This window comes from Drosophila serrata, unplaced genomic scaffold (genome assembly GCF_035046125.1).
Source record: "Drosophila serrata isolate PLE 108 unplaced genomic scaffold, ASM3504612v1 contig_165, whole genome shotgun sequence".
Lineage (NCBI taxonomy): Eukaryota > Metazoa > Arthropoda > Insecta > Diptera > Drosophilidae > Drosophila > Drosophila serrata.
The window spans coordinates 3,024,905-3,051,289 of record NW_028257063.1 but is presented as its reverse complement, the minus strand read 5'-3'; the positions used below and the strand labels follow the sequence as shown (position 1 = coordinate 3,051,289).

At 43.8% G+C, this 26,385-nt stretch overlaps 3 protein-coding genes across 10 annotated transcripts; 1 reads left to right on the top strand and 2 right to left on the bottom strand.

Annotated features, from left to right (window-relative positions):
- Window positions 1-56: 56 nt before the first annotated feature.
- Window positions 57-3,495, top strand: Pms2 (mismatch repair endonuclease PMS2). Its single transcript, XM_020944590.2, has 8 exons — window positions 57-268; window positions 343-502; window positions 562-705; window positions 767-1,338; window positions 1,404-2,049; window positions 2,102-2,818; window positions 2,875-3,128; window positions 3,189-3,495. Exons 1-8 carry the CDS (start codon window positions 143-145, stop codon window positions 3,291-3,293), a joined length of 2,724 nt encoding a protein of 907 aa, XP_020800249.2. The 5' UTR covers window positions 57-142; the 3' UTR covers window positions 3,294-3,495.
- unc-5 (netrin receptor unc-5) lies at window positions 3,317-23,966 on the bottom strand. 8 transcript variants are annotated; one of them, XM_086827098.1, is made up of 11 exons: window positions 23,632-23,966; window positions 22,380-23,022; window positions 15,063-15,942; window positions 13,997-14,278; window positions 13,187-13,357; window positions 11,303-11,356; window positions 9,376-9,699; window positions 6,794-6,922; window positions 6,518-6,713; window positions 5,878-5,951; window positions 3,317-5,819 (listed from the first exon to the last, which is right to left on the bottom strand). In XM_086827098.1, exons 3-11 carry the CDS (start codon window positions 15,754-15,756, stop codon window positions 4,501-4,503), a joined length of 3,243 nt encoding a protein of 1,080 aa, XP_086683224.1. In that variant the 5' UTR covers window positions 15,757-15,942; window positions 22,380-23,022; window positions 23,632-23,966; the 3' UTR covers window positions 3,317-4,500. The 8 variants fall into 8 exon arrangements, with proteins under 8 accessions (XP_086683224.1, XP_086683228.1, XP_086683223.1 ...); XM_086827102.1 differs by having other exon boundaries at window positions 22,380-22,627; window positions 23,664-23,947; XM_086827097.1 differs by having other exon boundaries at window positions 23,456-23,940.
- Window positions 23,967-24,572: 606 nt separating this feature from the next.
- LOC147644511 (kunitz-type serine protease inhibitor mulgin-3-like) lies at window positions 24,573-25,196 on the bottom strand. The gene is made up of 3 exons (XM_086827391.1): window positions 25,047-25,196; window positions 24,949-24,981; window positions 24,573-24,884 (listed from the first exon to the last, which is right to left on the bottom strand). The coding sequence occupies exons 1-3, from the start codon at window positions 25,174-25,176 to the stop codon at window positions 24,685-24,687; spliced, it is 363 nt and encodes a 120-aa protein (XP_086683517.1). The 5' UTR covers window positions 25,177-25,196; the 3' UTR covers window positions 24,573-24,684.
- Window positions 25,197-26,385: the final 1,189 nt, after the last annotated feature.

The following is a 26,385-nucleotide window of genomic DNA, read 5'->3' as shown; positions in this document are numbered from 1 at the left end:
TGATTTTCAACTATCGCAACAAAACGAAACAGCAATCCGCTGGCAAGAAACGCATTCCAAACGAGTTGGCAGCTCCCCTCCAAACATAAACAAACCGCTCAAACGACTTGAAGATAATTTTTTTTAATTATTCCCGAAAATAATGGAACAAGAAAACCAAATAGAAGACAAAGAGGATGAATCCGACATTCCCAAGCCCACTACAGCCGCCTCGGGTCAAATCAAGGCCATTGGCAAGGATACAGTGCACAAAATCTGCTCGGGACAAGTACGACTTTAATTGGCGGGCTTATGTTTACGTTTTTTAATCTCCTAAACTTTCCTCTATAAACCCATCTACAGGTGGTGCTCAGCTTGGCGGTGGCTGTCAAGGAGCTGGTGGAGAACTCCATAGATGCAGGCGCCACTCTGGTGGAGATTAAGCTGAAAGATCAAGGACTGCAGGGCGTGGAAGTCAGCGACAATGGCAGCGGCGTGGAGGAGGCCAATCTGAAAGGCATGAGTATGACCTAAAATTACTTCTACATTGATCGAATTGTTAATTAATGGCCCTATTTGAAGCCGCCAAGTATCACACCTCCAAGATCCGTGAGTTTGTTGACCTGCTGGGCGTGGAAACCTTTGGTTTCCGAGGCGAAGCCCTAAGTTCTCTTTGCGCCTTGTCGGACATGGTCATCCAAACGCGTCACAAGTCCACTGAAGTGGGTAAGTCGTAGTCGTAGCTCACAGTATTTACTCTTCCGTTAAACTCCTTGATTTATGCCAGGCATTAAAGTAGAACTCGATCACGAAGGCAAGTTCAAGAAGCGTTCGCCCTGCGCCCGCGGTGTGGGTACCACGGTGACTCTGTCCAATCTCTTTGCCACTCTGCCTGTACGGCGCCGTGACTTCACGCGAAACATCAAGAAGGAGTTCACCAAGATGTGCCAAATCCTGCAGGCCTACTGTCTAGTTACCAAGGGCGTCCGCATCCTTTGCAGCAATCAAACCCCTAAGGGCGCCAAAACTATGGTCCTGCAGACACATGGCAGTCAGGATGTGTTAGCCAATATATCAGCGATTTTTGGAGCACGCCAAGCGTCGGAGTTGGTGCCACTAAAGTCACCCTTCGAGCAGGGTAAACTGAGCGAGGCGGGGCTGCGGGCCGATCTGGACGCCTCTGTCGATGCTGCCGACACCACCACCTGCACGCAGTTCACCTCCGAGGATGTGGAGCGTCTTAATCAAGCCGACTTTCAGCTGGAGGGCTACGTCTCCAGCTGCCGCCATGGAGCGGGGCGTTCCAGCCGAGATCGTCAGTTCTTCTTTGTCAACTCAAGACCTTGTGATCCCAAGAATGTGCGTAGAGGGTTTCTTCAATTTAACTCGATTGAAAGTATGTTTAATTTAATTTACCTTTCCAGATCGCCAAGGTAATGAACGAGATGTACCATCGCTATAATGTCCAGCAGCAGCCCTTTATCTATCTTAACATTGTCACTGCCCGATCCGATGTGGATGTGAATCTCACGCCCGATAAACGCCAATTACTGATTAACAACGAAAGGATTCTGCTCTTAGCATTGAAAAAATCCCTGCTGGACACCTTTGGCCAGACACCGGCTACATTTCAGATGCAAAATACAACCATTGTAAGCATGCTGCAACCCAAGGTGGAGAAAATAGAATCTCCTGGAGCACTTGCCGGGGAGGCGAAGCTAAAAACGGAGGAGGAAAGCAAAGTGGAGGAAGATGAGGCTGACAAGGTGCCCATTAGTTCCTCGCAGAGGTTCATGGACGTGCTCACCCAATGGCGACGCACTGGCGATACCAAGGGCATAGCTCCACCGGCTCCTGCAAAGCGTCGCTGTAGCGAAACCGAACAGTTGGCCACAAGGTCCATGAAAATGCAAAAAATTCATAATTTCCTTAGTCAAGAGGCGCCAAAAGAGTCATCTGAGCAATCCGGAGAGGAGGAGAGTGATATGGAAAAGGCGAAGGAGAACAAGGAGCAGGCCAAGCTTGATGATAGTTTAGTGAATCTAAAGGAGCTGGCCAAGGAGTCGGAGGGTAAGGCTACGGAAAGCCGGGAGGGATTTATAAAGAAATTTATCTTTTGCAGCCTACGATCTTCTGACGCAGCCTGCTAAAGCAGCTCGAATTGATTGCAAGGTCCTGACGCCAGTAAAAAGCCGCCGTAGTATTGCAGAATTTAGGCCAGAGATCAAGATACTAAGTAAACCGGAGTCTAAACCGGAAGAGGCTCCCATTTCCTCGCAGTTATCCGGAGAAACAGAAGAACACAGTGAAGACGACGATGACGATGGCATTGAACTTCCGACACGCATAGAATTCGATAAGGAGGAGGATGTGGAAGAGGGACCCGCCCCCAACTTTGCCAGTAGTGAGCTCCATATTACCTTGGAGGAGATTGCTTCCTCTATAAAAGCCCAAGAGCACCAGCAACGAGAACGGCGAGCACGTGCCAAATTGCAGCGCCTGCGTTTCAAAAGCGAGATTAATCCGAATCAGAACAATAACGCGGAGGCGGAACTGCAGCGGGAAATAGGAAAGGAAGACTTTGTCCGCATGGAAATCATCGGACAGTTCAATCTGGGCTTCATCATTGTCAAGCTGGAGGATGATCTCTTCATTGTGGACCAGCATGCCACCGATGAGAAGTTCAACTTTGAGACCCTGCAGCGCAGCACTCAGCTGGAGTATCAGCGCTTGGCGGTGCCCCAATCGCTGGATCTGACGGCGGTCAATGAAATGGTGCTCATTGATCACCTACCGGTATTTGAGAAGAATGGCTTTAAGTTTGAGATCAATCAAGATGGTAAGACTAAGCATAAGGAGTGACAGTGTATAAATTAACATACCTTTACATTTCAGCTCCTCCCACCAAGAAAGTGCGTTTGCTGGGTAAACCGCATAGTCGGCGCTGGGAATTCGGCAAAGAGGACATCGATGAGCTCATCTTCATGCTGCAGGATGCACCCGAGGGCACAATATGTCGGCCATCGCGGGTGCGTGCCATGTTCGCGTCGCGGGCATGCCGGAAATCTGTGATGATTGGCACTGCACTAAATCGAACTACAACAATGAGGCGACTTATAACACAAATGGGGGAGATCGATCAGCCATGGGTAAGCTTTTAACCCCAAATATTTATTTGAATTCTTGAAATTTAAATGTAAAATTAACAGAACTGCCCACATGGCCGACCTACTATGCGTCATTTAATTAATATCAGCATGTTAATGGACAACGAAGAAGATGAGGAGGATGATCCTGCCAGTAAAGTAGCTTAAAGTTTTTAAATTAAAGTCCTGCCTTTGATTATTGTTGCAGTTTTTATTTGTATTTCCATTTGTATTTATTGAACTTTTCTCTTTTCTGCTTGTGGGGCCACTAAGTATACGTTGCTTAATTGATTAACGATTAAACGACAGGATCAGACTTACAACTAAAGACAAATACAAAGGTTATCACTTGAGTATGTCTAACAAGCTACTCGTTTTGTTTTCTATTCTTTTTCGTAACTATAACTATGTTGTACGTACACTAAATATACAAATACGTGGTATATATATGAGAGGCTACATACGTATGGGTATATGCAAAGGCCTTATAATGACAAGATGTCTAACACTCTGGGCTCTCTTGCAATTTTGTTTAAAAGGCCAAAAGAGATAGGGCGCTAAGCAACTTGTTATTACAAGGCCTTTCGTATATTGTGTGCTTAGTTTTGATTACTAAATGCTGTCCACCATTAACTAGAGTCTGCTGAGAAATTCAACGATTTGGCAAAACAGTTTACAACTCAGGCATATATGGAGGAGGTCGTCGGGCTCCCCATAACTTAACTCTAGATATATATTTTGCCACAGATCCTGCACTCGTATCTTACAGCTGCCATATCGTACATAATACTACAGTTTAGTGTTTAAAACTATAAGTTTGCTAAGCCACAAGTATAATTAATCTCTACCTTTCGCTTCCTTCGTCCTGGTTTAGTGTATAAAATGCATGGCACCCATAGGGAACAGTGTTCGTTGAGCAAGTTACCGTCTTAACTTAGAGGCTAATGACTACAGACTACACTTTGATTCAAATTTTCCTTCATTTCGATTCAAGTTTTTCCAGTTTTCGTTTCGTGTCGTTCATACATTTTGTAAATAAAAGGCAACTCATGAACATTTTTGTTTTCAACAACAATGGGGACTGCTGCTTTTACCAATATTAAACACGTCAACAAACTTTGCAGGTGGTTCTTCAGTTCTTAGGTGTTGTAAGTATTTCTTTGGGAACATACACATAGATTAAAGGGAAGTATATTAAAGATTCGTTGGTGTTGAAAATGGGGAAAAGTTTTTGTAAAAATCAACAAAGAAATTCAACGCTTAGTTTGTTTCAAGTATCACTCCCTATTTCTATATCCCATTTGGCATCAAAGATATACATATAGGTATATTAGCCAAATTTGAAACAGAGGATATTATAATCCCATGGCACTCTCTAGAACCACAGCGGACCAATCGTCTCCACGATTATGTCCAGCACATCCTGGCGTCCCATCTCCTTGAGCGTGAGCAACAGGTTCATTATCGTGTGCGAAACCGAGTTGGAACTATTACCGGGTGAGCTATTCGCCCGACACTCCCACAGGTTCAGGATCTGTTCGGTGGGCGAGGCCTTCGTGGCAAAATAGGCGATATACCGGTCCGTATTGAGCTTCTTGGCCAGCAATCGCCAGTCGCGCTCATCAGCCCGCGGTGGATCCAGGGCGGCGCAGATGAGGCGCTTGGTGGCATGCGGCAGCTGGACAAAGTCCATCACACAGCTCTCGTTCACATAGTTGCCCTGCCGGTCGATGGAGATGGTGGTGTTTGTGGTGGAGGCCAGCTCCTCCGCCGAGCCGCTCAACGAGTGGGCCGGAATGTTGAAGGTATATATGTCCGCATCGTCCTCGTTCCCTTGGCCAAAGTCCACGCAGAGTGTGGTCTGATCCTGCCGCCGCAGGCTGAACTCACAGTGCAGGATGGAGTTGTTGCTGAGGATGTGCTGGTAGGGTATGGCGTGCTCGTAGGGAGCCGCTGCCTCCACATCGGCGCTGCGCACGCGGATATTGAGGTTCCGGCTGTTGAGGGTGAAGGCAAAGACCTGACTCTCGCCCAGGAAACTGCCGCCCAGCTTGGCCTCTACGTTGGCGCAGATGTCACGGCTATTGGGCAAATCCTTGACCACATAGATCCGCAAACTGCAGTTGGCGCTGCTCGGTGGCGTGTGCTGGCTAAAGGCCAGCAGCTTCATCTTGATGGAGGGCTGCTGGATCCTTGGTTCCGCCACCACGGCAAAGTGGCCCAGCTGCTCCGTCATGATGAACACATGTCGCGACTCCAGCTGCACGAACATGGGCGTGTTGATGGTCTCCTCGCCCACGGACACCGCTCGTCGCCAGTTCACGCTCAGCTCGTCATGCTCGCTATCCGCATGGTAGATGTGGACATGCCACTGCTCCGGGGCCACCAGGCAGTGAGGAATCTTCAGGATCACTGGCTTCACAAAGCTATAGTTACGCGGGGCACTGTGCACCACGCTGCTGCACAGGATGGAGCTTTCGGTGGCGCAGGAAACCCGGCTGCACTCATCGCTCAGCAGGAGCAGGGACACATGCTTCTTCGTGTGCTTGCCGATGGCATGCTCCGGCACAAAGAGCAACAGTTCGCCGCCATACAGACGTAGCTGTCCGCCGGAGCTGCCCAAGAGCTCGTAGCTGCTGCTCTTGGAGGCGTTGAGTATGGAGAGTTTGTTGTTCATGTCAAAGGTGGAGTTGGCTATAAAACCATAAAAATCATTTCTATTTCAAGTTAATATTAACTTAAGATTCCTTACAGGTATCAGCAGTGGAGGACTCCCCGGTTTCGGACAAATAATCCACGCTGAGATGATCAATGGGGTTGGTGTAGCTGCAGGAAAACAAAATTAATATTTAATTATAAATATATTGCCTATTGAAACTAAACAGAATATCAAACGAATACTTCAGAGGCTATTAAATATTTAAACTCCTCATTTATTCAAAATGAAGGACTCTTCTCAAGCAGGAAGTAATTTCGTTGCCTTAGCAAGGACATTAAAAGAATCATAACTAAGGACGTACTTAACATGACTGAAGAGTCGTAAAAAAGACATTATACTTCTTTAAAAAAGTAATCAAAATGTAAGCCCTCTTCAGGAAAAAGTATTAAAATTCGGAAATACAACAAAGAGAGACATTAAGAAAGTCCTTAGCAAAGACATGAAACATAGTAAAAAAACTAGGCTTTAAAGTTATTTAAACTCAAGTACTATAATCCACAGATAATCCAAAATATAAACAAAGTCAAGGAACCCTTCCTGGCAACAGTATTTAAACCATATTGTAACCAAGTCGCGACTCAAGGTCCACAAAAGGATACAATGAGCAAGTGTATAAAAAGGACATATATACACTGAGCAAACTAATATCATTTCCAGCTTATTGTACACTTACTTGGCGGACAGATTGGGCACATCGTAGTGGTGCTCGGTGACACCGCCACCGACGCCGCCGCATCCAATACCCATGCCCATGCTGGGCAAGTACCGATGTCCGGGATTGACGTAATCGTAACCCATGTTGCTGGCCTCGATGTGCATGCGCATCTCCTTCTTTTCCACCACGCCGGGCATATAATCCGCGTCCATTACTGCGGAATCGGAATCGGAATCGAAAACACACACTTGGTCAGAATTGCTGTCGGGACGCAGGGTTTCCGTTTCAACTCACCTGAGCGGGCCATGTTGTAGTGGGGATTGGTGCGAATGCCACGGCGGGCGCAGCAGATCAGGGCCGCGCCAAAGGCGAAGCAGACCGCGGTTATGAAGGCCAGTCCCAGATAAAGGGTCCAATCGAAATCTGCAATAGCCAAGCGTTGTGTGGATTCATATAAAACTGCTGAGTTTACTGGTTATACCCTAGGTAATTTCCATCAAAGGAAAGTATTTAAGCACTCTGAGAAAACTTATTTTAAATTTAAAATATATTTTGGAATTTTATTTCATGCTGAATTAATAGCGAAAGCAAAAGCCACCGAAGCACATAACAACACCCAAGAACTTCAATGGCTCCTTTCAGACAGATTTGTACATGAAAGTAAGGCATTCTTTTACCTAAAAGTTAATATATAACACTATATATATTATTTTCTTCTTTCAGCATTCAAACTAGTGAGTAACTCCTAGCTCATTCGGGGTAAAGTAGTCCTTCAGATACCATTCACCTTCAACAAAACTGAATGGCAATAAAGCCGGCCTGCTCGCCGGGCTGCCTTTCTGCCTGCAATTTCTGCCTTCGAACCAAGATGCTGCCACCCAGTGAATCCCATTCCAATTGCCAATCTTTGTGTGTTTGGGCATTAAAAAAAAAATGTGGAGAAACCAAGAATTTTCTGCGTAAATCCGCCGCCACCCTCGGTGCTTTTCAGGATGCCTGCCAAGCGAAATCCACACATTCATGGATGTTGAGTCAACCCAAAAACTGAACTGAACTGAACCGGGGACCGAACCAAACCGAACCAAACCGAACCAAACCGAACCGAACCAAACTTTTCCATAACCAAACAGGGTCTGCATCCTCCTCATCCACCTCCACCTCCAACCATTGTCATCAATCCGGAGCAGCCATGCGTATCCGTATATCTGGCGCTCTGCTGAGCGGAGCGGAGCAGTGTATGTCTGTATTTAATGTTTTATGTTTGTATGCTCATCCCCAGTCCAGCTACGTCTATTTCGCATTATTATTCGCCGCCGGCCCCCCGTCGCCAGCAGCGTAGTCAGCACAGCTCCAGCTCCAGCTCCTGCTCCTGCTCCCCATCCTCGGTAAAGATCTCCTCCATGCCCAATGGAAAACCCACACCCACACGGTTGGACTCCCATTGTTGCGCTGCCTGTTTCCGTTGCTGTGATTGTTGTCGTCATTGTTGCCGGGCGCTGGCGGTGACTGGTTGTCGGTTGGCGAAAAAGAAGGAATCGCTGCAGCGCAAGGAATTACTCTGTATATATTATGATTATTATGCCGTATAGTACTTACTACTCCGCTCCACAAGGAAGGGATTCATTCGGAGACGGAGCTGGATTCGTTTTTCGAGGGGAAGTACCGACTGACTGACTGACTGAGTGGGTGGACGCATTATACAATGTATGAAATGAGCAATTATATTCGCTGTAAATCAGCGGCAGCATCGGAAGCAACCGTAGCAGCATCCCCAACTGGGATACATCTCAGTCAGGGCTTTCGTTTTCCCTTTGCTTTTGTGCATTTTGCATGCCGGGCTTTTTTTTACTTTTCTCTTTTGGAAAATCCCCTCCTGCAAGGGACATCAAAAGGGGACATCGAGGACGGGTCTCGTCTCCTTGGCCTGACAAATACGCTTTTAATATCAGATGGTTGAGTACAGGCTGCTGACAATGGGTCCATGATGAAGCCGCAGGTATCGGTGGCCCCAGGGAACTTGGATTGAATTGGCTTTGCCTCTGCCTTTGCTGAATCGTAATAGAATCGAAAATAAGCTAGCACTCCCACATACACACACATTCGTCGTGTCAATCTCTTCGTAAACTTTTCAGCACGGCAATCAAATAAAAGACAAACCTGCCAAAATGCCCTCCCCCCACAACAAGAGCTCCTGATCCTGAATCCTGATCCTTTCAATTACACACTGTGACAGCCATCTAATTGATCCCCATGGACCGCACGAAACTATGTTTGAGTTGGGTCAATCGCACACTCGGCACAGGCACAGCTCCCCCTTTGGAAAATCGAATGGCAAACAGCAACAATGACACGGGAAAAGCTCAGATTTTGGGGTGGCAAAAGGGACAAACTTTGGGGGATGGATGGTTGGATGGATGCTGTTCCTGGTCCTGCTGCTGTCTTTGCCGCACGCCTAATTATCTGGCAAAGCACATAAACCCACAGAGCTGGCGACTCCCCACTTAAATCTCAATTCCAAGTGCTGCTGCGATTGATTTGCGACCCTTCTTCCTTCGATTGGGCGTCGGAAGTTGAGAGTTTAGAGAGCTGGGGGCCTGGCCACCTCCCGGGGTGAACTGTCCCTGCCATACACTTTCTATACTACATTTCTACGGATTTATATATACATATATATAAATAAGCCCGTGGCCGTGCACAAACAAATGCACTTGGTTAATTTCCCATTGTGACAATCAGCGTTGAGTGCTCGGCTTTTGTGTGGCAAGGGTTCTGTGTCCTGGCTGCTGATTCCGTTTCTGGCCTGGCTGTTATTGTTGTCTAACTGTCTACTTTGTTGCTTCTGCCCTGGCATTCATCCTTGTCACTGGCACACTCACCATCCTTGCCAATCTGGCACTGTTCGCCGCGGCATTCGGCTGTCTGTATATCCTTTCCGGTGCACAATGATTTGCCATATCCTGCGATACTGTCGGAGGAGCTGCTGGAGCCAGAAGCCGGCTCGCCGGGGCTTCCTCCACCGGAGGCGGCGGCAGCAGCGATGAGTGCTGCCATGCCCACACCGGAGCCCAGTAGCAGTTCGCCGCTCTCATCGCCATCGGGATTTTGTGTCTGGAGGCCCTGACTCAGGCACTTCCTGCGACGCACTTGAATGCACTCCGCGGAGCAGATGCTCCAGTCACTCCACGGCGACCAGCGGGCCACTGTTGGAAGGGGGGGAGAAGAAAAAAGGCAGTTTAGAAATCAAAAGTCATATTAACATGATTTAGCACACATTCCCGACAGCGGCACTCCCCGGGTCATATATCAACCTCAGAGTCAGTCAGAGCAGGGACATGGCCTGGATCCCCTCTTCCAACCGCTTCAATTACGGCCTAATAGATGCTCCTCGGGGAGAAATCGAAAGTTTGTTCCCACCATAAAATTAGTGGCTCTTCTCTCTGGCCATTTTCCCCCCTCATTTTTAAGATATTCCTCTGCCCCCCCTGTCGGGGAGTGACTGACGACGCCACTGTTGATTTTTGGGGTTTGTGTGCTGTGCGTGGGTGTGGGTCGTCGGGTTTTGGGTATGGGGAAAAGTGATTGTCATTTTAATGCTTTTCTATTTTCGCATTTTCTTTGCTATTTCAATTTCCCTGCTTTCCCTTCTTCACCCGCCGGAGTGTGAGGGAGCGGAAAGTCCGAAAGCTAAACAAAAAGCCCAAAATGTCCGTGGAACGCGATGCATGCCTATGGCAGCTGAAATATATGTTCGACAGGCAGACACTAAGGGAAATATTTGTACTGAAAATTAATGAAATAATACAAATTAACTAATTTTACATATTTTATAAAATTGTCAACAAGTTATTTATAAAATAATATCAGTATTTACAACATAAAACATCTCTATTCCGTTTTTCTGTTAATATAACATTAATTTGATTTAGAAACCCTTTGAAAAGAAACTTCAAAAACTAAATACATTTGTAAAATGATAAATAAAATAAATCAATTAATAACTTCCTATCCTAAAGACTCAATTTCCACTTTCCTCTGCCATTATCGGTATAGTTTTTCCCTCAGTGAGCACACATACTGGTATAAATACATCGGCATTTGGCACTTCCTGTTTTGGAAACATAAAACCACCCCCAACAACAAAAAAAAAGGGGCGCACAGAATTCCGGACTTGTCGCCAGCCATCATCACATTGCCTGGCATTTAGTTTTTTCCCCCCCATAACCTTCGACGCATCCTCATCCTCATCCCCATGACCATGTCCGTGTGCCCATCCTGTCAATGGCCATCCCCAAGGATGGCGTATCCTTTTCGACCCCGCCAGACGACGACTGTTGCATGAATCAGGGAGAGCGTAAGTCGTGGTAAGTGATTTTTAAGTTGCTGTCGCAATGACGTCACCCCCAAGTAAAGTAAGTCACTCCAGTTAAAGTCAGTTAAAGTTTATACATATATAGTTTTTTTTTCTTTCTGGGGAAACCCTCTGAAGAACCCGAAACGAATGACGCCACGCTTGGTTGGATGCTGATGCCGCCGCCGGTTCGGTTTAACACGATTGTTTATTGGATTGTAAAGGCCCCTTCCCCCCCTAGTGGATGTGGATGTGTTGTAACCCCAACTAAAAAATTTAACTGTCGTCGGCTCGTTAAGCATTCAAGTTTAACAGCTCAAACAGGACGGAAGGTAGGGAGGGGTATCCATCCTTTGTCCCCATTATACACCCAAAAATAGGAGGCAGGATCTGGCCGGGGAAAGCCTTTCCCTTTGAGGGAAATGCACATTGTCAGGGCTTTCGGTTCAACTTACTGCGCTTACTCGACGAAATGTCAAATCCATCAGGACTGACGATTTGAGTGTCCTCTGTTGTTGGCAGGCGACAGCGTAATCACGGGCGTTGATGGGCGTGGCGGCAGGACCATAAGGTTGACACGGTTCCATGGGGATGAAGAGTCGACGATGAGCAGCAGGAGGAAAAAAAACGAAAGCCAAGCGAAATTTAAAATTAATTTTATGACACACTTTTCATAGAAAAGAAATACGGCCCCGGACCGGGAGGAGTGGGTGAGTTTTCCTCCTCCCATCCCCCTATTCATCCGGAGTACTCTCTCCCGGCACCCCATGGCACTCATCCCACTCACAATTTGCCCCGCTCGTCTGTCAACAATTGCTCATTGCCTGCGCCCGCTGTGCTGCGACTTGACGGGCTTCGGCCTCGGCTATGGCCAAGTATCCTAGGGATCCCACTACAATACAATGCAATACAATAAATTTACATGAATAAAAGTGAAGAGTCTCAAACACATGCCGCCCGTGCGTCTGTCAAAAAGAAGAGAGCGCCCCATAGCCACCACCGATTTTATCCTCAATCCTCGGAGACCATCTCGGCAGTATTCCCGTTCCCCCTTGACTATGCCTTTGTCACCATTTAGTCGGTGGAGGGAGCTACCTCCGGCTCTCTTCTCCTGCCGGGACCCAATCTATCCATCCATCTCTATATATGCATGTGGAGATATCTGTCGTCGGTCCAAGGCACCAACGGCAGCCGAATGCGTGTTTAAAATGAAATACTCGGCACTCACTCAAAAATGTATTATGCCATTGTTCGCGCCGGGCATGCTGACTATATCGAGGGGCTGCTGCCATCTCCATATATATATAGTATATATATTTCTCTACTTGATGTTTTTCCACTCGTAAATAATAATAACACTGAGCCGAGGAGCTTAGTTCTACATAATATTGGGCTTTGCTGGATTAGAAGCTTATGGAAAGAAATTCTTGTGATATTTCTTTTGGATTTCAAAACAAAGAAAATATGGAAAAAATTAATAACAAAACATGGATATGTTGCTTAAAATCAGTGTGAAATCATTCCATAAATTGTGTATAAAGTGTATAAATACAAATAATAAAGAGGTTCCGGTTCATGTATTAAAGACTTACAAAGTATTTCATATAGGAAAATCAAATGTGATGATATATAAACTCTAAACTCCTTAAATAATTCTTGAAACTTTAATACACTCAATAATTGAACTAGCTTAAAGCCTCTTTATTGATTATAATTATATATTGATGTATTCAGCCTAACAACATTAGCATTCTATGGCATAATCCTCATATAATTTAGATCATTTATGCATGTAAAGTCCTGGCCCCATTTGGATTATGATAATCACAGGAGAATCCCAAGTGTATTCCCACTTCGTACTGACCCTAAAAAGCTTATCTCTGGGCTTGGGTTTTTATTCTCTCTTTTCTTTTATAGTAACTCCCCCCTGAACTTTTGCGTTGTGCAGTGCTTTGTGTTTTTGGACTGTCCTTACCACGCAATGCCTCCCATAACCATTCCCTTTCCCATTCCCATTTCCATCTCCTCTCGATGCCATGGTGTGAAAAAGAACGCGTTGTTCGACGACGCTCCAGGAGATGTATCGACAGAGTCAGCGGGACGCGAGAGGACTTGCTGGGCCATGTGCAGGTGGCGTCCTGGCCGCAAATGCCATTTAAATTGACAATTTTGCTGCTGCTTTACAACCGCCTTAAAGCATCCATCCCCCATTTCCGGAATCCAGAATCCGGAATGAGGCATTCCCTCAACTCGAACCCGAGCCCGCACATTGTGGGCGTGTTTGGCCGCATTTCGCAGCCACCCACAATTTTGCGGATGACCGCAACGTAGCTACATACCTGGACAGGCGGCGCAGTCGGCGGACTTCTGGATCTGGGGGCCCGGACACTGGGCGCCCCCATTAAGCGGCATCGGATTGTTGCAGGTACGCGACCGCTTCCGTCCCTGGCTCGGCTTGCCCGCACACTTGCACTCGCGCCATGGACTCCAGGTGCTCCAGCCGCCGTTCACTGCGGGGAATGGGAATCAAAAATTGAACAATTAAAGAGCATTGAAAAAATTATAAAGACACGACTTGGGGTTACTCGGTACTCGAAGGAATCTTTGTTTCAATTGAAATGGGTGTCGAAAGTGTGCTATAAAATGTTACAGGATCTGTCTATAAAATTTTATTGCATACATTTAAGGGCTGCGTTAAGGGAATTTCTTTCAGCGTTCTTTTTGCTGAATACTTGAAGAGATTTAAACTTTAAGAGGGATTTTCTTTAATTTTAAATCAATCAGAATATCTTTTATTATATATGTAGATATTGCCTATAATCGGGTTTTCTTTTAATACAAAATTTGATGTGTTTTCTTGAGAACCAAAATCACTAAGTATAAATGAAGGAGTGTGGCAGGAAGTTAAAGGAAATCTAATCAGTAAAAGCTTTCAATAATAGTAACTGCTTCATCAGGATATAATTAGGCATAGATAATTGAGCTAATTTCCCAAACCCCCTAAGAAATATATATTTGAGTACAAAGGATGCATAGTACGTATAAACCCTTCTTCCCCTACCAAATACCGAGTACAAATATGCTGGTTTTAAATTCAGTTTTCCACAGCTATAACTGTCAGCTATGTATATTCGTATATATATACTGACCATAAACGATGAGCACCGCGGAATCGGAGATGCGTCTGCCGGCTATATTCTCCGCACTGCAGCTGTAGTTGGCCATGTGCTGCAGTGCCACCTGGCGGAAGGTGAGTATGCCGCCCGTAACGCTGATCCCGGGCTCACTTTCCGCGGTGATGACCGCGTTGTTCTTGTGCCAGGTGAGCTTCGGTTCGGGGAAGCCGCCGGGCGGCTCGCAGCGCAGTTCCGCCCGGCTGCCCAGCTCCAGGCGCAGTGAGGTTGGCGACTGGTTGAAGGACTTGCGAATATCTATAGTGGCGATGGTGGTGAAAAAAAAAGAAAGGACAGATGCAGATACCGCTGTAGATTCCAGATACCGATAATAGGGGTAGGGCTAAACGAGGGTCGCTCCTGTTGACAGGAAGCCACCCCCAGGACTAAGGTGTATTACATGTGTTAAGTGCACGATAAGTACACTTTAAATGTATTTAATAGTAACTTTACTTGTATAAAATGAATATTGAAAATGTACAAATCTTCTTAATTTAAATTTGTTGTAAAACAATTCATTGAATGTAAAACAAATGGCAAGACTTTTGAATCAGACAAGAAAAACCAACTGAATAAGTTAATAAACTGCAAGCAAATTCCTTGGAATAACCATGACTCTCTATGTTGAATAAAGAAGAATTAAATTAAAAATGTTTTCCTTTCCATTGAAAGTCATTAAAGACTGCCCTGGTCTTGCCTTGCTTAAATTTATTTGATCGCCTGACCTTAATTTAACTATTTAATTGTGTGTTGTTGGCCATTAATAAAAACATTTCTGATTGAAACAAACTCAATCAAATTTATGAATTTAAAAGGCAAAGCAAAAATGAATCAATAGACTTTTTAATTTAATATTTAAAATGTGTTATTAGCAAGGCAAGGCTTTTAAAGGCAATTCAATTAATTATTCCTTATTGCAGTTGCCTGATTTTTCAATTAAAAATGCTTGAAGTCAAAGTGAATTTATAACTATTTAGATTGAATATTTAAATATTATATTTTGTGAAATTAAAGGCACCATTTTTCGTGTCAGTGTACTCACAGGCTATGTGCACGGTGGCCGCCTGGCTCTTGACCACGCCACGCGACGACCAGGCGTGGCACTCGCACTTGAAGGGTCCATCCCCAAAGAACTCGTCCACCAGGTCCCGGTGTATGGTGGCGGTGACCTCCTCCATGTTGACACCGGTATGAGGATCCACATGAGTCTCGTGCGTCGACGGCGGGGGCTGTGAGCTGCCGCTGCACTTGAAGATCACCTGCAGGGAATGCGAAGCCTTGCACTTGAGGATGGCCGGTCGGTTCTTGACCACAAAAACACTCTCCGGCTCACTGAGGAAGATGGGCAGGGTATTGCTGGCCTCTCCAGGACTCAGTTTGCCGCTATTGAACTCCTCGAGCAGAGTGCCCGATGCCGCTCCCGTCGCCGATGAAGACGATGATGATGAGGAGGAGGAGGATGGTGCACCCACCGGAGGTCGTGCCGGATTCTCCTCTTCACTGCTATTACTCAGCAGCTCCAAGTGATGCTTTTGCGGTGCCGACTCCTCGGTGACCAGGGAATTGGCAAAGGGAGCCAGTGCTGTGAGTGGGTCAATTGCATCCTCCTCCAGGGAGGCGGACATGCTGCCATAGTCCAGCTGCGGCAGCTCTCCGGTGACCATAAGAGATAAGCAGATGACCTGGAGGCCAAATAGAAGGATAATCACACTTCCGGCTCTATTAATCACCGCCATGCTGCGCCTTGAGGGGGTTCCCAGTGTGGAGAAGGAGGATGAGGTGTCTCTTGCTCCTGCTCCTGCTCCTGCGTTTCCTGTGCAACTGCTGCACCTGCAATGTGACGTGGCGTTGTGGCGATGGCGAGCTAACTGCAGGCATTAGCATTAGCTGCACACTCGCTTTGTTGACGTGGTGAATACGATCTGGAAAGTCAGATAAGAAACTCGAGTTAGCTGTATAGTTGTGAGTATAGTGAGTATAGTAGCTACCTTTCTACGTCTTTGGCCTGGCAATTTGCGGACTTGGCAATAAAACGAGAACCCACAAAGCGGCCTGTCAAGCCACGAAAAGTGTCCATGGTTTGACTAAAGTGTTCATATCTCTGACGCACACTCATAGCATTAATAGCCTTAAGGTCTGGCACATATGTTTATCGACTTAAGACGCCGAGTTTGTACTCTACCTGCTAAGAAAAACAGGTGTCTTTTTTGGTGAAAAACTCTCACGTTTCAGGGGGAAACTGAGTGAATTTTAGGGGGTTTCTTTAAAATGAGAATAGAGTGTTTCATTGTTAAGGACAGTCTTGAAATAAGTATTAATTGATTAGATAAATCACAGGGGATTATCTAGAACACAAGTTATTACTCATCCAATTTCTTAAGCATCTTAAGCATATTCTTTATGGCATAGCATATCATTTCCCCTTCAAAATGCACCTGCTTTAATCTTACATCATAAAAGGAACCCCGAAAACTCTTACATCTTACTCAACCGACTTTTCTTCTCTGTCAACAATTGTATTCCTTTGAGTTTAGATTTCATTTCCTGCCCTTTGGGTAGGCACTATTTTCAGGCCACTCAGACTCCTATCTGCAGCAAGGATCAATATAAAATTGGTCTTGGGTAATGTAAATGTATTGTCCATAGTTAGGGACACTTCCTGCACTCTCAGCACAATCGATGAGTTGTCTCCATCAATCAAGGGACCAAGAGACCCGGCCCAAGTAAATTTCTCGAGTGTAGGGCACACCGCACAGCCGCCTGGTCACAAGTTACAAAATTTCCCATTAGCCATGCAAGTCATGCGTCAGGTTCTACGAATCGTTGGTACCTAATCGAAATATTAATAACAGGTATAAGTATGCTCCGCCACACTGCAGTTCTCTGGTAGTCCAGTGCCCAGGACGTGGGGTTCTCCACCTAGATATAGGGGTCTTATGCTGGGAAAAGCGCCTTTTGTCTTGCGGAGTTATTAAGTTTGATGGAACAGGGATAGAGAGGGGGCCACATGCCGGCACGAACGCCCAACCGCGATAAGTCCGGCCCCCGTCCTTACTTTGAGCTTGAGTTGGAGTTTATGTGTTTGTCTTCGTAATTATGTATTAATCATGCATAAGTTAAAACTCAAAAGACCAAGTCTCTGGGCCCAAATGGATTTTATAGCCGCGCCGACGTGGACGCCATTAAGAGGCGCATCAAGTAAAAGTCGATATGTAAATCTTGCGGAAATGCTGATATGTGAAAAGTGATTATGATTGAGGCCCGTGCTTCCACGAGGGAGGAGTAGGTACCTCCTTCGAATCACGAATCGTAATAAAATATCGGGTAATCAGAAGTTAAGGGGGAAATAATACATTTGATGGGTCGTTTAATCGACTTCATCATCATCGCCTTTGGGAGAGAGACTCGTCGTTTCTTTCGTTTTAAGCGCCTTTATGCGTAATTCAATTGGATTTACAGGGTGCTTGTGGACACTTGAGTGTCTGTCAATATATTCTGTGGATATGTGTGTTCCCTGGGCGTGCTGGGCTCATGTAACTGACCAGATTATAATAGTCTTCTTCCGATTCCCCACACACTCTTGTGTATAGTGTGTGTGTACATTCAATTATAGATGGGATATTGAAGCTCAGCTCGTTTTGTTTTCGATTTGTCTAGAGTCTAGACCATTGTTTGACGAGCGAGAAAGAGCTGGTTATTTGCGGGGCTGCTTAGCTAAATTACATTTCGGCTAAGGCCGCAAATCGATATGGCCATCAGCGAAAATCGAATACTGATTTTCGGCTCGTATAAACAAAAGCCAAGCTTATTTATTACTGCAGCTTCTTGGAAGTGAAATAATGCTGAATTGCAGGCAAATCTGCTCTCTTTATAAATATATAGTATATGTGTACAGAAAACGGAAGGGAGATTAATCAAAGTCGGGCACATAAAATACCCCCGATTGAATCCGTTCGGGAGTCTGCTGTCTTATCTCTATCAATGTACATTGTACATTACTTTTTAATAGGTTTTTAATGAAGTAAAGTAGGCCAAATGGATTGTGCGGGACGCTTATCAGCGGCATTTCATTGTCTGCGGGTGCGCTTTATAATCGGAATGGGTTTTATATATTATTATTCAATGCAAAAAAAGAACTTGTCGCCGCCAAATAAAAAACCTTGCATTGATTTTGGCACGCAAGCATCCGGGGGAAACCCCTACCACATCCTCTGAATGACTGACTGACAAGCTGAAGGAGGACACACACGCACAGACACTTGGAGAAAAAAGGGGAGAGTTTGGATTGGAGATAAAGAAATATAGAGTGGGAAAGATCGATAGTATATCTTTAGTTTGAATTTAAAAGAATTGTTATGATATTCTTGGACAAAGTCTTGGAGGTAATTAAACAGTTTGGAAGACCATAAATTCAAGGAGAATATATTAATAAAGAGCTTACATTAGTATGAAATAGATATCTAGAAAATATAAAATATCAGCCGTAACAAGAAATATTCCTTGGATATTTGATTCTGAAGGACTTTTTTCGCTGCGTGCAGTGTCTAAAGATTTATGGGCAGATATGCCAAGTTGCGTGTGCATGTAATCATCTTATATTGTGAGGAAGAGACGCCACCAAAGTCCCGCTGAACTTTGATGATTTCCCAAGCTCTCGGATTCCATCCTTCATCCATGGATGAGGATGTCGCCGGAGACGACGACACTTGCTTCCTAGGCAGCAGCAGCATGAATGAATGGATATGCGAATGAAAGACTGCGTGGGATAATCGGCGTCGTATTCAATTTAATTTCACAACTATTGCCGGGTCTCCGCGAAGTGCAAAGGCGGAGAAGCCCTTCCTGTGGAAGAAAACTTCCAAGTGAACTCCAAGAACACAGATTCGGCTGGCAGTCAGAGGGATGAGAATGGGAATGGGAATGGGAATGGGAATGGGAATGGGAATGGGGATGGAGCACTGCTATTGGGATGAGGGGGAACAATGCCAGGGCACACACACAGCAAAACAAGTGAGCATTCTATAAAATAATTGATGACTGACTGACTCAGTTGCCTTGGCAGCCCGGCAGCAATAATTTTTATACTTCTGGAGCACACACTCACGCACACACACTCTCGAGCACTAAAATCAAATGCCACTCGAAATGCTGCGCCAGTTGCTTGGTGACTGCCCTGAAGTGGATCAATGGATGTGGATTCTGATGGCAGATGCCGCTGCCTCAATTGCGTGTGACTCGACTCTCCTCGGAGCTTGGCTACTCCTCCTCGTACTGCGTTATGTTGTACAATCGCCGGAACATCTGTAGCACAAATGAAATCTTTAATGCCCAAGGGACCGTGCTGGTTACTCTCGGCATCTGTATTTCACATGTTGCGCATTTTGCCCACACACTCCGCAACTTGAGACCGTACATAGAGGCAGCCTATTGTCAGATCCACGCTTCTTTGCCTTGTAATCAAACAATTAAAGATGATTTTAATTAATCTATTTATAAAATCCACCCCCCAACGAAATGCCATGCCGCCGTCATAACTGCTCAAAATTGAACGATGTACAGCAAACTCTACGGGAGACACAACGACACAACAAACATCTTTAAATTAATTAAGCGTAATTGTCGAGGAATTAGAAGTAGAAACAATAGTTTCCAGCTTGAGTTATTATGGGGCATGTTACTACAAGATACACTCTGTAGAGATACTAGATAGGGGAAAGGCCGCCAGAGCCTGCATGCAATAAACAAATTATTTATGATTCCATCGGCAGCAACAACTGAACAACTGATGATGGAAGGCCCTTATCATTTGTGTATCGTATTAGCAAAGTTCTAATGTGTGTCCGCTTCTAACAAATGATGCTAGTAACCTAATTTATGTGTGTTGCCAAAACTGGCAACTGGCCACATGATGCCGGCTGATGATAGCCAGAAATAGCAGTTGCCTACGCAATTTGGAGATGGAAACGATATTGTAATAGCCGTAGAAAGTTCTAACCCCCGAAAAACAGGCTAGGTAGCCATGTTAATTCCCTCTTGATTCTCACCATAATCATCGAAGGGATCGGCCTCCGATCAGTGAGTTTCAATCCAACGATTTACGACGGTTTCCTTACTATCAGCTAGGTAGCTGCCTTTCGGAACAATAGGTAAAAGAAACGAGCCTATTCTTTCACCTTCACCGACATCTAATCCACAGCTAAGACCATGCCGAACCTATAGGAGTAGGTACCCATGTCCCGGTCTCCGCTCACATATGTTGTTCGAACGCTCGGATGACAATTAATCACCGCAGGAGTCAAAGATGTTCCCTGCAACGTTCCCAGGTCCCCGAATTCCGACAAAAATGCGACCTCCAAGCCCATGGCCCTTGTTTGCCCATCGAAGGCAACAGCTGTAAATGTATCTGAAACCCATACGCGTACTTTTTCGGGTTGCACAACCCCTAAAATTATGGACTAGGCCGAGTGTGAGAACTCTCCTGAAGAAGGGGTAAGAGTTGCGCGCGTAAATTGTTAAAAAGGCAGAAACCAAAGTGTGAGTCCAATCATTACGTGCATTTGTCAAGGCCTGAGAATTGTTCCGAATGTCGCTGCTGGTTGTCAGAATGGAATCATATACCCATAATCTAAATAAAAAACCCTATATATACGCGATATACCATTTCCATTTCGTCTGTCTGTCACTCAGTTCAGTTAGGACGTTTCCACGTCCAAAGGGGATCATTATATGCCAATTGGCGATTGTTTGCTACCCACTCACCGAGACCCAGCAATGGCCCAGGGAGGGTTGGTAATTGCAATCCACATTTGAATTTACATTTGAATAACGGTTGCAGGCCCAAATTATAAATGTAATTGCGGCATGTCGATCGCTGGCCGGAGTTCTTGTTGCTATATTATAATTGTAGCGGCTGCTGCATCTTTTATCAATGAATTGAGTGCTGCACTCTCTCATGAGGGCCTCGCGACAGGGAAAAACAACAAAAACAAAAATACAAAGTACTGAGAAAAATATTGAATAAACATTCGAAATTCATTTATGATTTGGGAAGCAACATTTGAGTCTTATCTGTGGGATACTTTGTAGTTTTCGAAAACTAACTTGGTTTTATGTGAAGGTTTTATGTTCTCACTTCATAATTTTTTTAGATGAACTACTAAGCAGAGTAGATTCTTATCGGTCTTCTTGTTTTAAGGATTTAAATACCCCTGTTTTTAATACTATTTTGAAAATATATAAACATTTAGTTTTATGTTCTCACATCATCTATATATGTATACTTATGTGGCTTTGTTTAATGCTAATTACTTCAGGATTGTGCCCTATCTGTATGGAATATTCGAATGTTGTAAGGAACTTAATTTCGAAAAAATATCTTTTTAAATTTATAAATATGTAGAGTCAAGAAAAAATATCTGTATGCTTGAAATTTAATTCTTGTAAAAACTTCTTTAATAGGAAAACCAAGTTTGTGTGTCTTTAAAATATTTCAAGGAATTTGTCTTAATAAAATTGTGTTATAAAAATGTGAGGAACCAAGCTATGTATATGAGGTCTTTATAATTTAAATTGGAAACTTAAATTAATTTACCTAAGACTTTTTTCAACATTCCTAAACCAATAAAATTCTTCTTGTGAAGTTCTCAGTAGTCCAACTTATACTTGCATAACTTTCTAATTTGATTACCTTATCAATTCCATTTAAATTGACTCAAATTAGTACAAGGTTGATTGCTTTTTTCGCTGTGCATTCCACACACACACACTGACTGTCGCTCTCTGCAAATACACATGGCTAAGCGCAATCATAAAATACAAATAAAAATAAAAATACATGATGGCGTTCAAAAGGGCACGCTTTTCATAATAAACATTAGCGAGCGAGCGGCCCTGCACCTCCCCCGGTTCATGGTTCCCGTTTTGGTCACATGGTTCGAGGGTCGTCCGCTCCGCTCCATGAGGTTCCCAGCACTCCACCTCCACCCCTACCACCACCTCCCCCGCACTCTGTTCCGCTCCTGGCTGGCTGCCTCACTCGCTTGTTTGTTTGTTTGTGAATTGGTCGTCTTTAGTTACACTTGAATACGTTTTGTGTGTTGTCGCCGGTCCGGTGCATGCCCCGTGTGTGTGTGTAAGTGTGTGGGTTACGGGCTACTTGCTGACGGGCAGCACTTCACCTCCTCTGCTCAATGCACTTTGCACCTTAAAATAGCATTGCAGTGGCATACTTAGTGGCGCAGGAAGCGACTCCACTGCAGCAGTGTCCCCCTTTTGTGTGGCTTTTTATCCTGCGCCTTCCTGCCTGCCTGCCTGCCTGTCCACGCCGGGTTTCTTATTATAGTTAAGCATCGCTACTTACACGGCGTCCTGCTCCTGCTCCCTCGTCTGCTCCCGCTCCTGCCTTTGCCGAGCTGTTGTCTTAGGAGCCAACATGTATCCAGGATCCAGTTACATGCCCAGCCCCTGCCGCAATATCCCTGCGTTGGCCGTGTGTCTCTGCTTGTGTCCTTGTGTATGTGTGTGCTTAGGACATCTGTAACCTTATCGCTCTTAGTTTACTTGTCTCCATTTACACTCATTATTTTCACTCGAAGACCGAAGGATATCCTGCTGGTATCATCACGCAAGCACACGGTTAAGTATCTCAATCCCGCATATACAAAGATGAGTATATAAGTATAAACCACCGATCTCACGATCTCAACCGTTCGAATTTCAATACGCGCGTTTGGTAACACGAAAAACGAAATACGAAAACAACAACAACACGAGCCGGCGTACGTCCGAATGCCTCGACGATTGGAAATGAAATGAAGACTTGGGAATTCGTGGTGCTTGAGAGCGAAGGCAGCGACGCAATGCCCTCTGCACTCTGAGAAAAAAAAGTCACCCTAAGTAGTGGAGTTTGGGAATTTCGGAAATATGTTTTCTACCCTGCTGTGACACTAATTTTATTCGTTTTTTGCTATTTCCATATTAAAGAATATTTAAGATCATTCTTTCTGAAAATATAGTAAAGGAAAATAAACTTTAGAATATTATTTCTTCTTTTAAATAATACTGTTAATGCAAAATGCTTTTTGTTCTCAGTGTAAAAGCGCTCTTTGACTCAGAGAGCAACAGTGAGCGCCAAAGTCAAAGCCAAGCCGAAGAGCGCGTGGCGCTACTCTCGCTCGCTTCATCCCGCTCTTACAGCATCCCCAGGAGTTAATGTTGTTATTGTTGCTGCTGTTCGCAGCATATGTGTGCAGGAAGTGGGGGGAGCAGTGGGGGCACTGCGAGAGAGAGTGATAGGGCGCGCGAGAGAGAGAGCACTCTCCCAATCGGACGCACTTTACGACGTGGATGTATGTATATTGGCTCTTTGCTTTGGCTATTTTGTGTCTTTCCTGCCTCCGCCTGTCTCTTGTTGTTGTTGCTTCTAATTTTACACACTGGATTCCAGAGATGCTTTCATATTTTCGTTTGATGATTTATTGACTGCAGCGGCAATTAAAGGCCTTTAGCATTGCTTTTTATCAACTCCTCTCAGTGACATTGACGTTGAGGATGCTGCTGCCTGCCTGTGCTGGCTGCCGCCGTCGTTTATTTATATTTTGTTGTGCACGCACCCACACCAGCGCGTACGCACGCACTCACGCACACCTCTACGCCAGGAGATTTTTTGCCTTCGGCTGTGATTTATTTTTTCTTCCTTTTTCCCGTTGGAATTCCTCAATATTTCACTTGAACTCTGCCATTATTCGCGTTTTAATTGCACATTTCATTTCACATTCGCGAGACTGCGACGGCTACTGCACTTTTTTTTGCCGTTTGCCACCCGACGGACGGTGCGAGTTGTGTCTTTGCCTTTCGGGGAGCGCAGCATTCCTTTGGCATCACTCACAGTCAGTCGGTCGTTTGGCTCAAAAAGTGAGCCTGCTCCCACAGATTCCTCCCGCCGGCCAGTGTGACCAGTTGGGGCTAAAGTGGAGCCCAATTCAGGGTTGAAGGAGGTTTGAATCCTGCGGCGCGAGAGCTTTTGATAAGACTTATTGATTCTAATTTTATCATTCAAGTTGAATAAGATATTTGGAATAGTTAATATTAAAATTAAATTACTCATATTATAATAGAAATATAAACTGTCCCAGAAATATCTGTCGGTCATTACAAATAGCAAGCAACAGCAGTGTTGCCTGAAAGTGTTGATGATATCTGAGATATAATTATTATTAATCATTTACATTACCATTTACATTACATTAAAAAATATTAAACAAAAAATCATTTAATAGATTTGATTTAATTCCATTACAATTAATTATTTTTTAATTGTAAATTTTCTTATTTAAAAGCTGTTGTGACGTCATCTAGCGGTGGCTTTCAGAGCCAAATCTTTTACTCAAAATATCTTCTTTTTACATTTTACTTGTAATGTACATGAACTAACGGGAGAAAAAGGAAACAAGAAAAGTCCTGGCTAAGGTTGCCAGATGTGAGAAATTTTCAAAATTGTTTCATGTCAACATCAGACCTGCTAGGAAAATCAAAAGTTGTGATTATAATTTGAGTTTTCTCATTCTACAGTTGAATACAATGTTGTAATATTTATTTAATAATATATAGATTTTTAAATTCATTTTATTTATATAGTTATTATTCACATTTAACTTATATTCACTTTAACTAAACAGCCTTAATTTAAATATATATTTATAGCCATTGCAGAACTCAAGGCACTCGTTCTTTGTATAAAACCGATTCGCGTTTCCGTCACAAAGAGTATAGATAAACTTCTCGCAACTCTTTCTGGCATGATTATAGTACCATGATTTAACACCGTGACGACATTTCCCAGGCTGAACAGGTAGATGGCAGATATCTGTGAGAGATGGATAATTGGTTTACATTTATTGGAAATCAAATAAACAATATATATGTCTTACCATATCGTCTTTTGAAGTTTGCATATTCCATATCTGTGGAGATTAAGAACGATTATGATTAGCCTTAAAGATTATGGTAAATTACGAGTATTACGCACCCTCTTTGAGGCCAGACGAATAATCAAAGGCGACGACAACTTCAAGGATAAAGAACAGGATCACAAAGGACAGGGCCACAAGTCGCGCCATTTCTGAACTGGAAGGCTGAACGGATTGTACTGAATTCATCAAGGCCCTCAGGTCTGCTTATATGCAGACTTCTTATCAAAATCGGTGGAAAGCTGCGCGCTGACTTAAAGTTTAACAGCAGGTGGCACTTTCTGACGAATAACTCGGTACCAAGCGGAATAGTTCACAAATTTTTAGTGACAGCCACCGGAATACAAGCGAGCACTTAACATGTGTTTTAGTAGAAAATAATTTGAGATACTAATATACTGATATCTAACTGAAATATAAAATATATATAAATATAGAACAATTAATGGGCTAAATTTAAAATCATGAACTTTATAAATTAGATAAATTCATATTTTATTAATAAAACGGTAAGAAAGCATAAATGTTTAAGAAACTTAGTAAACAAAAAAAGAATGTCAGCTAAGCATTATTGATTAATGTTTTGATTCCAAAAATTTATACATATATTGGAATTTTGGCGATCAATATCTTTATGGCTTTCCTATATTTTAGTTACATTAAATCGATATTTTCAAATGCTAATTTTTGGGAAATTCAGGTTTTTCAAATATCAGAACTAAGCCAAAATAGATTAATTCAAAAAGCTATTTTGTGATAGTTTTTACATGGTTCACAAATCTGCATACTGAGCTTTAAATCTTAAAAACAATTTAATTTTTGTAAAATTTTGAAAATTTTAACGATGTAACCCCTTATCAAATTTTTTAATTTGAAAAACTATATACACATTTTTTTTTTTCTTTCGGACATGGCTAGATCGAATCAGCTGTTGATACTGATCAAGAATGTATATAATTTATAGGGTCGGAAATTATTTCTTCACAGCATTTGAAGCATCTGAATGAAATTATAATACCCTGCCAGGATATAATGTCAGTCAGGGTCAGTAACTATTGTAATGGTAAAATCTAAATATTCGTGAATGGCAATAAGAGAAAAATAAATATATAGCTGGCACAGCTGATGTTAGACCTTAGCCTGATCCCTCCTATTTTACTATATACATGATATAATTGTCAAGAGCTAACGCAGTAGAGGAAACACTGCTATTTTCCCAGTGTAGAATCATATTCTTGGTAACATCAATTAGGCTTTACATGGTATCATCTAAGTGTGCGTCTTCCTGGTTATCCAAATGTGTTGCATTGGTCATATAATATATTTGGGGTCGAAGGGCAATCACTATCAATTCCACTATCAGCTACAGATGTAAACACTGGGGAGGCCGCGGACAGA

Excerpts from the sequence above, each read along its gene's own strand:
- LOC147644511 (XM_086827391.1), bottom strand. The coding sequence starts at position 25,176 with ATGAATTCAGTACAATCCGTTCAGCCTTCCAGTTCAGAAATGGCGCGA. Across the intron at positions 24,982-25,046 it reads TTCGTCTGGCCTCAAAGAGG|ATATGGAATATGCAAACTTC; the intron begins GTGCGTAATACT and ends TAATCTCCACAG. Across the intron at positions 24,885-24,948 it reads AAACTTCAAAAGACGATATG|ATATCTGCCATCTACCTGTT; the intron begins GTAAGACATATA and ends CATCTCTCACAG.
- Pms2 (XM_020944590.2), top strand. The coding sequence starts at position 143 with ATGGAACAAGAAAACCAAATAGAAGACAAAGAGGATGAATCCGACATT. Across the intron at positions 706-766 it reads TCACAAGTCCACTGAAGTGG|GCATTAAAGTAGAACTCGAT; the intron begins GTAAGTCGTAGT and ends GATTTATGCCAG. Across the intron at positions 2,819-2,874 it reads GTTTGAGATCAATCAAGATG|CTCCTCCCACCAAGAAAGTG; the intron begins GTAAGACTAAGC and ends TTTACATTTCAG.
- unc-5 (XM_086827098.1), bottom strand. The coding sequence starts at position 15,756 with ATGGCGGTGATTAATAGAGCCGGAAGTGTGATTATCCTTCTATTTGGC. Across the intron at positions 13,358-13,996 it reads CGCGGTGCTCATCGTTTATG|TGAACGGCGGCTGGAGCACC; the intron begins GTCAGTATATAT and ends CATTCCCCGCAG. Across the intron at positions 5,952-6,517 it reads GTGCCCAATCTGTCCGCCAA|CTACACCAACCCCATTGATC; the intron begins GTAAGTGTACAA and ends GTTTTCCTGCAG.